This window comes from Balaenoptera borealis (assembly GCF_965194805.1).
Source record: "Balaenoptera borealis genome assembly, contig: HAP1_SCAFFOLD_436, whole genome shotgun sequence".
Lineage (NCBI taxonomy): Eukaryota > Metazoa > Chordata > Mammalia > Artiodactyla > Balaenopteridae > Balaenoptera > Balaenoptera borealis.
In genome coordinates, this window is record NW_028123761.1 from 473004 (window position 1) to 487438 (window position 14435).

General features: G+C 37.7%; 1 protein-coding gene across 5 annotated transcripts in view; it reads left to right on the forward strand.

Moving 5' to 3' along the window:
- The window catches only part of DIAPH3 (diaphanous related formin 3), a 518008-nt gene that overhangs the window by 364995 nt on the left and 138578 nt on the right, over nt 1-14435 (forward strand). For all 5 annotated transcript variants that reach the window (XM_082408926.1, XM_082408925.1, XM_082408927.1 and 2 more), the window contains one exon: nt 393-558. In XM_082408926.1, coding sequence (XP_082265052.1) covers nt 393-558 — 166 coding nt within the window. The remainder of the gene's footprint in view (nt 1-392; nt 559-14435) is intronic.

Here is a 14435-nt window from a genome sequence, read left to right on the forward strand (position 1 = left end):
GTTGTCCACTTTAACTACTATGCACAATGCCTGTGTTATTGATTTCAATATCATTGAAACTACTGAACTATAATTTTAAATCATATTGCATGATCTGATAAGATAGGCAAATTGGAAGAAAAATTTCCTTGTACTTAATTGTAAAAGAGAAATATTAAATATATAAATAACTTTTCTGATAATTTCGCCAGTGTTAATTAGGAAGCACACTTAAGATTTCATCACTGTACAGTGTAGATTGAATTGTAAGAATGGTTAACTATTAGAGCTAATTTTGGCATTTTGGAGATATGTAATAATGGCTAACAATTAAATTAAAACATTGGACTTATAGGATTTTTTTCCCCTAAAACATTACTTTGTAAATTTCAGAATACCTTAACTGTAATATACAGCTTTGTTATCAGTGCAAAAGAACACTATGAGAAACTTTCAAAATTACATGAAAACATGGACAAGTTATACCAGAGTATAATGGGGTACTATGCCATCGATGTGAAGAAGGTGTCTGTGGAAGACTTTTTGACTGATGTGAATAACTTCAGAACCATGTTCATGGTATGTTAAAAATCTTAACTTGTTTTTTAAAAGTATTTGTATCTATATTACTTCATCTATTATTACTCTTATTACTTCATTCTACTCCTGTTGTCTGTAGTAAAATCTACCTTTTCTGATATTGAAAGTTAGCTTTAAAATTTTCAGATTTTTAAATCTATTGAAAAATGTGTGTTTTGTTCTTTTTTTGGCCTTCCCAACATTAAGCTGTAATCAGAAATTTTGATTGAAAAAGTGACAAATTCTGAAGTTTTTCGTAGAGACTCCCCTACTGGCTGACTACAAAGCACTTTTGTAATAAGTTTTTGGCTATGAATTTGTTTCTTTATACTTAAGATCAATTTGTATTTTTGTGGTATAATTTTACCAAATTCTGTGCAGTTCTTATGAAGCTTTTTTCCCCTTTTCTTTTCTTAATGTATTGTATAATAAGCTACCTGCAATTTGCCTTTGAATGGATTTTACATTCCTAGGGTATCCTTTAGATACTTTAATAGGGAGGTCAGGTCTCTGATGTGGAATCCTTTCATTTAGGCATTAAAAAGATCTTTTGAAAAGTATTAGCTGATTAGATGGGGGAGAAAACCACACACGTATTAGAGTGAGAAAGCATTGTTTCCTCTAGGGAAACTGGTAATACATTTCTACAACGAAAAATTACGTTATTCTTAATAGATGGGTGAGTCACTTTTGTGTTTCAGCAAATGTTTGTGGGGATTAAAAAGTTTTGAGGTGTAAAGAAAAAGAAGGTTGAATTTAAAGAAGGTTGAATTTCTTTTTAATCTCAGGAAAACTTTATTGCTGAATTTATTGGACTTGATTATAATCACCTGGTTGTGACAAGATAACCTTTCAATAAAAACTCAATATTTTAAATGAAAGCTGGTCTACAATAAGTGCACATTTGCTCACAGCTCTAGTTTATTTCCTCCACAAATTCAAAGTGATTTTTTAAATTATTTTTTCGCTACCAGAAATGAATCTATTAAATATATTTATTATGTGCCTATATTTGTGATGTATAATATACTACTTTAATTTTTATAACATTTTATGAGGCAACATGGCTTAGTGGAAGTAGCAAAGGCTTTGCAGTTTGAGAGAGCAAGGTTTGGATTCCACACTAGTTAATATATGACTATGAATACTTTTAACCTTCTCGAGCCTCAGTTTCCATATTTGTAAAAGGGGATGTTAATTCCTTTCTCATGAGAGTATTTAAATATTAAATGAGATAATATATATTAAGTATCATAGCTCCTGGTGCATGGTAGTTGCTTAATAAATTATTATGCAGTAAAGGGTTAACTCAGTAAGCTTGAGGTACTCAAACCCTGTACATTTTAGAGAAATTAGTGGCCCTTAACTGGCTCTGGAGAGAGCAGCTCTAAGCCTTGGAATATCCTGCCCGATATGGCCATCTTTGTATACCTGGGACCTTGGGCCAAGCTAGATAGTTTATGCAAAATATGTGATTTATGGTGAACACCTATTTTTGTTCACCAGGGACCTTGGGCCACACTGTGTCAGTTCATCGTCTGTGGGGTGCTGGAGACTGAGTAGCCAAGGTCATTCATGCAGGGAGTCTATATTCATGCCTGCATGACTGACCTCAATAACTCTTATTTATTTATTTATTTATTTAAATTTTATTTTAGTTTTTTGGCTGCATTGTGTCTTAGTTGCAGCACGTGGGATCTTTTGTTGTGGTGCATGAGCTTCTCTCTAGTTGTGGCATGCAGGTTTTCGCTTCTCTAGTTGTGGCGCGCAGGCTCCAGGGTGAGTGGGCTCTATAGTTTTGGCATGTGGGCTCTCTAGTAGAGGCACCCGAGCTCAGTAGTTGTGGCACGTGGGCTTAATTATCCTGAGGCATATGGGATCTTAGTTCCCCAACCAGGGATTGAACCCATGTCCCCTGCATTGGAAGGTGTATTCTTTACAACTGGACCACCAGGGAAGTCCCCTCAATAACTCTTGACTTCAAGGCTTGGGTGAGCTTCCCTGGTTGGCAGTACATCACAAGTGTTGTCACACATTGTTGCTGGAATAATGAAACTCCACTGGGAGAAGACAACTGTGATTTTAATCTATATCCTTTCACTGTAAGAAACTGTTAACAGTGAGTGTAACAACTTTTCTGAGTTCTGTGAGTCCTTCCAACAAATTATCAATCCTGAGAGTGGTCTTGGGGACCCATGACACAATTATGCATAAAATTATAAAATGCATATATAAAATAATAATACCCATCAGATATTGAGTATTTTCTATGAACCAGACATTTTTCCAAATGACTTCCATATATTATCTCAGTCAATCTTCATGATAATTCTGTATCTTTTTGCTGTTTCTATCCCCCTTTGGCAAATGAAGAAAGAGACCAAGGCCGTATTGTCTGGTTTTGAAACCAGACCTATTCCACGTCTTCCGGAGATCTGGTAGGAGTTCTCTGGGTAACTTGGCATTTCTGTTATTAGGTGGTGGGCAGAGAGAGAAAGTGTTTGAATGGAGAAGGGTTCAAGGTGGAGGGTCATAGAGTGACAGCTATACTTTGCCTATTTCAGAGTTTACGTGGGTCCTAGAAGTAGCTGCTATCACACACACATACATACAGACACAGACACAGACACACACACACACTCATATACACATTGTACTAAATTAAAATCATTAGAGCTAAGTATAAGACACTTTGTCTAAATAAATAATCTGGAGAGGAAATTTTCTTTAGAATAAAAATAAGCATAAAGATAAAAAGGACTGGCGAGACGAACCAAGATGGCAGAGTAGAAGGACGTGCTCTCACTCCCTCTTGCGAGAACACCAGAATCACAACTAGCTGCTGGACAATCATTGACAGGAAGACACTGGAACTCACCAAAAAAGATACCCCACATCCAAAGACAAAGGAGAAGCCACAATGAGACAGTAGCAGGGGCGTAATCAGAGTAAAATCAAATCGATAACTGGTGGGTGGGTGACTCACAGACTGGTGAACACTTATACCACAGAAGTCCACCCACTGGAGTGAAGGTTCTGAGCCCCACGTCAGGCTTCCCAACCTGGGGGTGTGGCAACGGGAGGAGGAATTCATAGAGAATCAGACTTTGAAGCCCAGTGTGAATTGATTGCAGGACTTCGACAGGACTGGGGGAAACAGAGACCCCACTCTTGGAGGGCGCACACAATATAGTGTGTGCATCGGGACTCAGGGGAGGGAGCAGTGACCCCGGGGGAGACTGAACCAGACCTACCTGCTAGTGTTGGAAGGTCTCCTGCAGAGGCAGGGGGTGGCTCTGTTTCACCGTGGGGACAAGGACACTGGCAGCAGAAGTTCTGGGAAATACTACTTGGCGTGAGCCCTTCCAGAGTGTGTCATTAGCCCCACCAAAGAGCCCAGGTAGGCTCCAGTGTTGGGTTGCCTCAGGCAAAACAACCAACAGGGAGGGAACCCAGCCCCACCCATCAACAGTCAAGTGGATTAAAGTTTTACTGAGCTCTGACCACCACAGCAACAGTCACCTCTACCCACCACCAGAGCCTCCCATCAAGCCTCTTAGATAGCCTCAACCACCAGAGGGCAGACAGCAGAAGCAAGAAAAACTACAATCCTGCAGCCTGTGGAACAAAAACCATATTCACAGAAAGATAGGCAAGATGAAAAGGCAGAGGGCTATATACCAGATGAAGGAACAAGATAAAACCCCAGGAAAACAACTAAATGAAGTGGAGATAGGCAACCTTCCAGAAAAAGAATTCAGAATAATGATAGTGAAGATGATCCAGGACCTCGAAATAAGAATGGAGGCAAAGATCAAGAAGGTGCAAGAAATGTTTAACAAAGACCTAGAAGAATTAAAGAACAAAGAAACAGAGATGAACAATACAAAAACTGCCCCAGACCGGCTGCAGAAAGCTAGAAGTTCCTGGCGGTGAGGGGTAAGGAACTGAAAAGCACCAGTATGGGATCAGAAGGGGCAAGACAACTGATGGTTGCAAGGCAAGTTTATTCAAAGAGCATGAATGTATATATAGGTTCAGCACGGAACGAACACTAGGCAACAAATCAGTAAACCTTGTATTTCCACATAATTCTGTCGCCACTATCTATGCGCCACTATCTATGCGCCACTATCTATGCGCCAGCATGCCTTATGGGCCGTTCTTTGGAGATACAGACTTCCCCCTCAGGGCAGCACGTCCTTCTTCTGGGGAACAAGCAGGGGCTCTTAGATCCAGAGCAGGCACCTGGAACGAAACTGGCCGCAAGCCATTTTCCTTTTTTACGCTCAATACCGCAGCGTCAGGAGTTCATACCAAGAAAGAGACAAGCAGCTCTCCGGAAAGCAGAAAGCTGAATAAGCTTACAGCTTGGGGGCCACCACAAATAACTGGAATGAAAACTACATTAGAAGGAATCAATAGCAGAATAACTGAGGCAGAAGAACGGATAAGTCACCTGGAAGACAGAATGGTGGAATTCACTGCTGCAGAACAGAATAAAGAAAAAAGAATGAAAAGAAATGAAGACAGCTTAAGAGACCTCTGGGACAACATTAAATGCAAGAACATTCGCATTATAGGGGTCCCAGAAGGAGAAGAGAGAGAGAAAGGACCAGAGAAAATATTTGAAGAGATTATAGTTGAAAACTTCCCTAAAATGAGAAGGGAAATAGCCACCCAAGTCCAGGAAACACAGAGAGTCCCACAGAGGATAGACCCAAGGAGAAACACACCAAGACACATATTAATCAAACTGGCAAAAATTAAAGACAGAAAAATTATTGAAAGCAGCAAGGGAAAAACGACAAATAACATACAAGGGAACTCCCATAAGGTTAACAGCTGATTTCTGAGCAGAAACTCTACAAGCCAGAAGGGAGTGGCATGATATACTTAAAATGATGAAAGGGAAGAACCTACAATCAAGATTACTCTACCTGGCAATGGTCTTTAGATTTGATGGAGAAATCAAAAGCTTTACAGACAAGCAAAAGCTAAGAGAATACAGCACCACCAAACCAGCTCTACAACAAATGCTAAAGGAACTTCTCTAAGTGGGAAACACAAGAGAAGAAAGGGACCTACAAAAACAAACCCAAAACAATTAAGAAAATGGTCATAGTAACATACATATCGATAATTACCTTAAACGTGAATGGATTAAAGGCTCCCACCAAAAGACACAGGCTTGCTGAATGGATACAAAAACAAGACCCCTATATATGCTGTCTACAAGAGATCCACTTCAGACCTAGGGACACATACAGACTGAAAATGAGGGGATGGAAAAAGATATTCCATGCAAATGGAAATCAGAAGAAAGCTGGAGTAGCTATACTCATATCAGATAAAACAGACTATAAAAAAAAGAATGTTACAAGAGACAAGGAAGGACACTACATAATGATCAAGGGATCAATCCAGAAAGAAGATATAACAATTATAAATATATATGCACCCAACATAGGAGCACGTCAATACATAAGGCAACTGCTAACAGCTATAAAAGAGGAAATCGACAGTAACACAATAATAGTGGGGGACTTTAACACCTCACTTACACCAATGCACAGATCATCCAAAATGAAAATAAATAAGGAAACAGAAGCTTTAAATGACACAATAGACCAGATAGATATAATTGATATTTCTAGGACATTCCATCCAAAAACAGCAGATTACACGTTCTTCTCAAGTGCGCATGGAACATTCTCCAGGATAGATCACACCTTGGGTCACAAGTCAAGACTCAGTAAATTTAAGAAAATTGAAATCATATCAAGCATCTTTTCTGACCACAATGTTATGAGATTAGAAATGAATTACAGGGAAAAAAACGTAAAAAATACAAACACATGGAGGCTAAACAAGACGTTACTAAATAACCAAGAGATCACTGAAGAAATCAAAGAGGAAATCAAAAAATACGTAGAGACAAATGACAATGAAAACACGATGATCCAAAACCTATGGGATGGAGCAAAAGCAGTTCTAAGAGGGAACTTTATAGATATACAAGCCTACCTAAAGAAACAAGAAAAATCTCAAGTAAACAATCTAACCTTACACCTAAAGGAACTAGAGAAAGAAGAACAAACAAAACCCAAAGTTAGCAGAAGGAAAGAAACCATAAAGATCAGAGCAGAAATAAATGAAATAGAAACAAAGAAAACAATAGCAAAGCTCAATAAAAGTAAAAGCTGGTTCTTTGAGAAGATAAACAAAATTGATAAGCCATTAGCCAGACTCATCAAGAAAAAAGGGAGAGGACTCAAATCAATAAAATTAGAAATGAAAACGGAGAAGTTACAACAGACACCGCAGAAATACAAAGCATCCTAGAGACTACTACAAGCAACTCTATGCCAATAAAATGGACAACCTGGAAGAAATGGACAAATTCTTAGGTATAACCTTGCAAGACTGAACCAGGAAGAAACAGAAAATACGAACAGACCAATCACAAGTAATGAAATTGAAACTGTGATTAAAAATCTTCCAACAAACAAAAGTCCAGGACCAGATGGCTTCACAGGTGTATTCTATCAAACATTTAGAGAAGAGCTAACACCCATCCTTCACAAACTCTTCCAAAATATTGCAGAGGGAGGAACCCTCCCAAACTCATTCTATGAGGCCACCATCACCCTGATACCAAAACCAGACAAAGACACTACAAAAAAAAAATTACAGACCAATATCACTGATGAATATAGATGCAAAAATACTCAACAAAATACTAGCAAACAGAATCCAACAACACATTAAAAGGATCATACACCATGGTCAAGAGGGATTTATCACAGGGATGCAAGGATTCTTCAATATATGCAAATCAATGAATGTGTTACACCATATTAACAAATTGAAGAATAACAACCATATGATCATCTCAGTAGATGCAGAAAAAGCTTTTGACAAAATTCCAAACCCATTTAACATAAAAACTCTCCAGAAAGTGGGCATAGAGGGAACCTACCTCAACATAATAAAGGCCATATACGACCAACCCATAGCAAACATCATTCTCAATGGTGAAAAACTAAAAGCATTTCCTCTAAGATCAGGAACGAGACAAGGATGTCCACTCTCACCACTATTATTCAACATAGTTTTGGAAGTCCTAGCCACGGCAATCAGAGAAGTAAAAGAGATAAAAGGAATCCAAATTGGAAAAGAAGAAGTAAAACTGTCACTGTTTGCAGATGACATGATACTATACATAGAGAATCCTAAAAATGCCACCAGAAAACTACTAGAGCTAATCAATGAATTTGGTAAAGTTACAGGATACAAAATTAATGCACAGAAATCTCTTGCATTCCTATACACTAATGATGAAAAATCTGAAAGTAAAATTATGGAAACACTCCCATTTACCATTGCAACAAAAAGAATAAAATACCTAGGAATAAACCTACCTAAGGAGACAAAAGACCTGTATGCAGAAAACTATAAGACACTGATGAAAGAAATTAAGGATGATACCAACAGATGGAGAGATATACCATGTTCTTGGATTGGAAGAATCAATATTGTGAAAATGACTTTACTACCCAAAGCAATCTACAGATTCAATGCAATCCCTATCAAATTACCAATGGCATTTTTTATGGAACTAGAACAAATCATCTTAAAATTTGTATGGAGACACAAAAGACCCCGAATAGCCAAAGCAGTCTTGAAGGAAAAAAACGGAGCTGGAGGAATCAGACTCCTGACTTCAGACTATACTACAAAGCTACAGTAATCAAGTAATCAAGACAATATGGTACTGGCAGAAAAACAGAAACATAGATCAATGGAACAAGATAGAAAGCCCAGCGATAAACCCACACACCTATGGTCAACTAATGTATAACAAAGGAGGCAAGGATATACAATGGAGAAAAGACAGTCTCTTCAATAAGTGGTGCTGGGAAAACTGGACAGCTACATGTAAAAGAATGAAATTAGAACACTCCCTAACAGCATACACAAAAATAAACTCAAAATGGATTCGAGACCTAAATGTAAGACCGGACACTAGAAAACTCTTAGAGGAAAACATAGGAAGAACCCTCTTTGACATAAATCCCAGCAAGATCTTTTTTGATCCACCTCCTAGAGTAATGGAAATAAAAACAAAAATAAACAAATGGGACCTAATGAAACTTCAAAGCTTTTGCACAGCAAAGGAAACCATAAAGAAGACGAAAAGACAACCCTCAGAATGGGAGAAAATATTTGCAATCAAATCAACGGACAAAGGATTAATCTCCAAAATATATAAACAGCTCATTCAGCTCAATATTAAAGAAACAAACAATACAATCCAAAACTGGGCAGAAGACCTAAATAGACATTTCTCCAAAGAAGACATACGGATGGCCAAGAAGCACATGAAAAGATGCTCAACATCACTAATTATTAGAGAAATGCAAATCAAAACTACAATGAGGTATCACCTCACACCAGTTAGAATGGGCATCATCAGAAAATCTACAAACAACAAGTGCTGGAGTGGGTGTGGAGAAAAGGGAACCCTCTTGCACTGTTGGTGGGAATGTAAATTGATACAGCCACTATGGAGAACAATATGGAGGTTCCTTAAAAAACTAAAAATAGAATTATCATATCACCCAGCAATCCCACTACTGGGCATATACCCAGAGAAAACCATAATTCAAAAAGACACATGCACCCCAATGTTCATGGCAGCACTATTTACAATAGCCAGGTCATGGAAGCAACCTAAATGCCCATTGACAGTCGAATGGATAAAGAAGAAGTGGTACATATATACAATGGAATATTACTCAGTCATAAAAAGGAACAAAATTGAGCCATTTGTTGAGTCGTAGATGGATTTAGAGACTGTCATACAGAGTGAAGTAAGTCAGAAAGAGAAAAACAAATATCGTATATTAACGCATGTATGTGGAACCTAGAAAAATGGTACAGATTAACCGGGTTGCAGGGCAGAAGTTGAGACACAGATGTAGAGAACAAACGTATGGACACCAAGGGGGGAAAATGCGGTGGGGTGGGGATCGTGGTGTGCTGAATTGGGCGATTGGGATTGACATGTATACAGTGATGTGTATAAAATTGATGGCTGATTAAGAAAAAAAAATAAGCATAAAGAAGACTGTAAGTGAAGTGTAATTTCACACACAAATTTTTTCTTCCTTTCTTTATGGTTATACTCCTTGAATTTTAGACACTGTATCTTTAAAAAGACCACAGTGTTAAGACTGATAGAAATTACTGACAAATAAATGTCTATTTGTCAATGTCTTCTGATCTCTTAGGTTGCTATTTAATTCCATACAATTCAATTGTGGAAACCATGCTAATTTCAATGAGTTAGTATGAAAATATTAGGGACAGATGTGGACCTTTAATATGTTGAAGGTTTGTTCTGGAAAGCCACATTAATACAATAGGCAAAAAAATATATTTTCTCTTTAAGATACTCTTAAGATATGTTTACATTGTTAAGTATAGTTGATACATTAAACTATGTTTACACTGTTACTTCATCCACTGACATTCATGATCCCTTGTCATGAATGAGCAGCAAATTTTCCAGTAAAGTGGCGGTCCGTTTGTATTACACATAAGAAGTTGGAGCCCTGTCCTCATTCTACACCTGCTCTCCACTACAGCAGCTTTCCATGGAATGTTTTCTTTCAAGTTCTGGCCACTCTGCTCGTTGTTCCCTATGCCTGGCGCACTCCCTCCATATTTTGCCCGGCTAAATTATTGTACTCGCACTTCTAATCTGTGCTCAGAATTTGCTTCATCTAGTATCAGATGCCCCCATCTACAGTGGGTGGCATTTTTAAAAAATTGTTATATATTTATTTATTTATTTATGGCTGTGTTGGGTCTTCGTTTCTGTGCGAGGGCTTTCTCTAGTTGCGGTGAGCGGGGGCCACTCTTCATCGCGGTGCGTGGGCCTCTCACTGTCGCGGCCTCTCTTGTTGCAGAGCACAGGCTCCAGACGCGCAGGCTCAGCAGTTGTGGCTCACGGGCCTAGTTGCTCCGCGGCATGTGGGATTTTCCCAGACCAGGGCTCGAACCCGTGTCCCCTGCATTGGCAGGCAGATTCTCAACCACTGCGGCACCAGGGAAGCCCATGGGTGGCATTTTCTAATAGCTAACACATATACTGCCAACCAAGTGCCAGGTGTTCTCATTCATTTTGTCCTTACAACAACAAATAGATGTGGTATGTGTACTGTAATTATTCCCATTTTACAAATGAGGAAACTGAGGCTTAGATAGATAGTTACTTGCCTGTTGTTACACAGCTAGCAGGTGACTGAACGGAGATGCTAAGCCAGGGAGTCTCACCAGTGTTAACTAGGATCTCTCAACTAATTTACATAGATATAGCTGTTCAGCTTCTTCCCTTCCTTCCTTCCTTCTTTCCTTCCTTCCTTCCTTCCTTCCTTCCTTCCTTCCTTCCTTCCTTCCTTCCTTCCTTCCTTCCTTCCTTCCCTCCTTCCTTTTTCCTCCCTGAGAGACTTTTTACAATAGCTAACAAAGGAACATCTGTTTCAGTATGCTGCCTCAAGCCCAGTAGACCAAGGGGGGGAAGCTTTCATGATCTTGTGGCTTCCTCTGAGGAACAGCTGTTCATTGTGACAGTTTAACTTACCCCTCTTCTATCATCTTCAGCCAAATACAGCTGCCACTGATGGAATTGCTAAGACCCTGTGCTAGGTGCTCTTCGTGTGTCATCCCACTTAGTCTTCACAACATTTTTATGAGGTACAGAATGTTACCTGGAGGGAGCTGCAGGCTAGAGAAAGAAAATCCATGCCTTGGCAGACACACTTCAGAATTGGCAGGGGCAGGATAAATGGAGGCCTGGCCTGCCTGACTCCAAAGCCTGTACTTTTCTTTTTTTTGTTTTACCATTTCCAAGTACATTGCTGCTCAGAGAGTGTGTAAGACCAATCAAAATGTAGTTTTTAAGGGTGTTTTTTATAACTTACTAGAGGGAATCAGAACAAGGCACACCTTATTTCCTCACCCCTTGATAGAATAACTTTCTATTTACATTGATGAGCTCACGATAGAAAAATGTTTGCAGGTCTGGTTCTATTTCAAAGCATAAAATGTTCACTTTTAAAATTAGAGGCCTATTAATGCAAAGCCTCGTGGCTGGGATGAGGGTTAAAGTGAGCGGTAGAGAGCACCTCTCTGTAATAGATTTTTCTTTCTTTAACCAGAATTATTAGCACAGTACAACAATACTCTTAACTCCTTGAGCAAATTTCACCTGACACCTCATTTATTTTACTTAACATCTCATCTTAGAGAAATAATTGCAAATGCTTAGGATTCCTTTGTTATTTGTCTTCTTATAAGTAACATGTTTGAAAACAAATTTTCTAATAAGTTTTACTTTTTAAGAATATATCATTTTTCTGTTTTAATTAGACATATGTAACTACGTAGACCCTTTGAGTTTACAGTATTATATATTCATGTATAGAATTGATGTGATTACACTTAAAGAAGTCAGACTTTTTGGTTCATGTAGCTTTTATCCTGAGTATATGAACATTCTCTGTTGGGATGTTGAAATACTGGAAAAGTCACTAGACATCCTTCTTTATTAATAGGTTCAAAGACCCTGCATATCTGGACACCCCACTTTAGTGTTAGGATTTTGAGGACAGCAGAAAGCAATCCCTGCCTTAAAAGGGATTACTGTTGCATACACAAAAGGTGGAGGAGCCTTGTATTCTTTTTTTTTTTGCACTGGGTTTAGATATATGTGCTGAACTTTGCAGTAATTAAAGTCCATAAAGTCCAGTTTGTTTCTCCCTAAATTTTGTTTTCCACATATATACCTCCCATCTGAATTATGTGTGATGACAGTCAAAGAAAAATAATTTCCTCTGATTTCTTCACATTTTAAGTGATTGCTGAATTCTGCCTATGATAAGCCTCACCCTTTGTTTGTTTTTAATAGTGATGTTTTTCCTGTCCACGTCCCTACTGGGGAGACAGCAGTGGCTGGGAGTGCAGGCTTTGGCATCCGAGTGCCTTGGGTGTTATGAATTTGGCAGATTACTTAACCTCCTGAGCCTCAGCTCCCCATTAATAACAGCATGTGTTCCTTAGGGATGTTACAGTTTGAAGATCAAATAGCATAATGTTCATATACCCTCAAAATAAGTGATCTCTCTACAGAGAATAGAAGTAATTTTTACCTTTCCCATTTCATTCTAACAAGATCAATAGTTTAAGGATTTTATCTCTTTTTTATTTTATGCTTCCATATAGAATACTCTGAAATAAATGGCTACCTATTTTCCATCAATAGCTTTGTCTTTAGATTATATCTACAGTTTTGCTAAAGTTATGTTTCATCTAGTTAAAGATTTATCATTCATGTTGTTTGCAGACTTTAAGGTGATTTTTGGTTCACACAATTGAAAGATACCATGTAGTAAACAAATATAAAATCAGTTATAACTCATTTTGTCTTGCTGCATGTGTTGATCAAATACAATTTATCCTTCTAGTGAATACTCAGACTAAAGTAGTGATTTGCCAAACAAAAATGAAATCATCCAATGAGAAGGTATTTTTAGTGTAAATTTTTTTCATATAGAATACAGCTAGAACAAAACTCATTTTGTCAAATCATTTAAATTACCCCAATTTGATGCTTGTCAACTCTAAATGTCATTTCTGATTACTATATAGACCAAGTAGGTGACCAGCAGGAACTCCAAGGCATTAAGCATTTTCTGTATGCTCCTTAAATCTTGTAGATGGACTCATTTTACACTATCAGAGAAAAGAAAATCATGTAAAAGTCCTGTGATTGGATGTTGAACCAGCTTATGTAATTATAATAGGAAGTATCTTCTATCCTTGCTGATTTGGGTGAGGTTACGACTTGAAAATTATCTTCACTGGCACCATTGTTATTCTGAGATCATACTTAGAGGTATAAAGCTTAGAGGTATAAAGCTCCAAACCTAGAACAAAATAAATATTCTAACTATAGGATCTTCTTTTCTTCTTACCCGTTAGCATCTGTTTATTTAAAGAATTAGATCAATTCCAGGTGCTGAATATTTGGGTTTGCAGCCTTGAAAATTAATTCTGTTAGGTTCTTCTAATCTTTGTTCTTTAGGCTTTTCACAATAAAGACACACCCAGATTACTTGGCTTAATTTTTCTCTTTACTGATAAGATTTATTCTTAGTATGCATTGCTTAGTGGGATAATAAATGCATTTGACTGACAGATTTCTGTATGACTAAATGACTGGTGATTTGTATATCCCTTTTACATTTTAAGTATTTTGTTTATGGAAATAATATAGCAAAAAGTAAAGACTGGATTATCTTAATACAGTAATAAGAACAACAATTGATAATGGAGAAAAAAGGAATCAACTACATAACTGATACAGCATAATAAGTATATTAACCCATGTAATTGGAAAGATAGCACTAAACTAGGATACCACAAATGAAAATGAATAAAATGGCATATTCTTTGTACATCAGATATACTGGTCTTCCATGTCCTGGACAAGAGAGAAGGACAGAAAAACCACTATTGGCTTAAGGCTACTTTTTATGTTATGTTTAAACATTACCATGTTTATATGGAATATTGTTGGGCTTTGGTTGGATGTTTTCCTTGAAGAGCTGATTAGCAATAGCTCAAAAAAAAGAAAAATGCTGTCCTATCAACAGGCCTATCTTTAAGCACCATTCTTCATGGCTGCTGTCTTGTGCCTAATCGTGCCTTTATTTAGCCTCATGATTGGGAGATAAAAAGTAAAAGAATATTTTTATAGTATATCACTTCAAAACACAAGAGAAGAGAACATATTTAATGGAAAAATC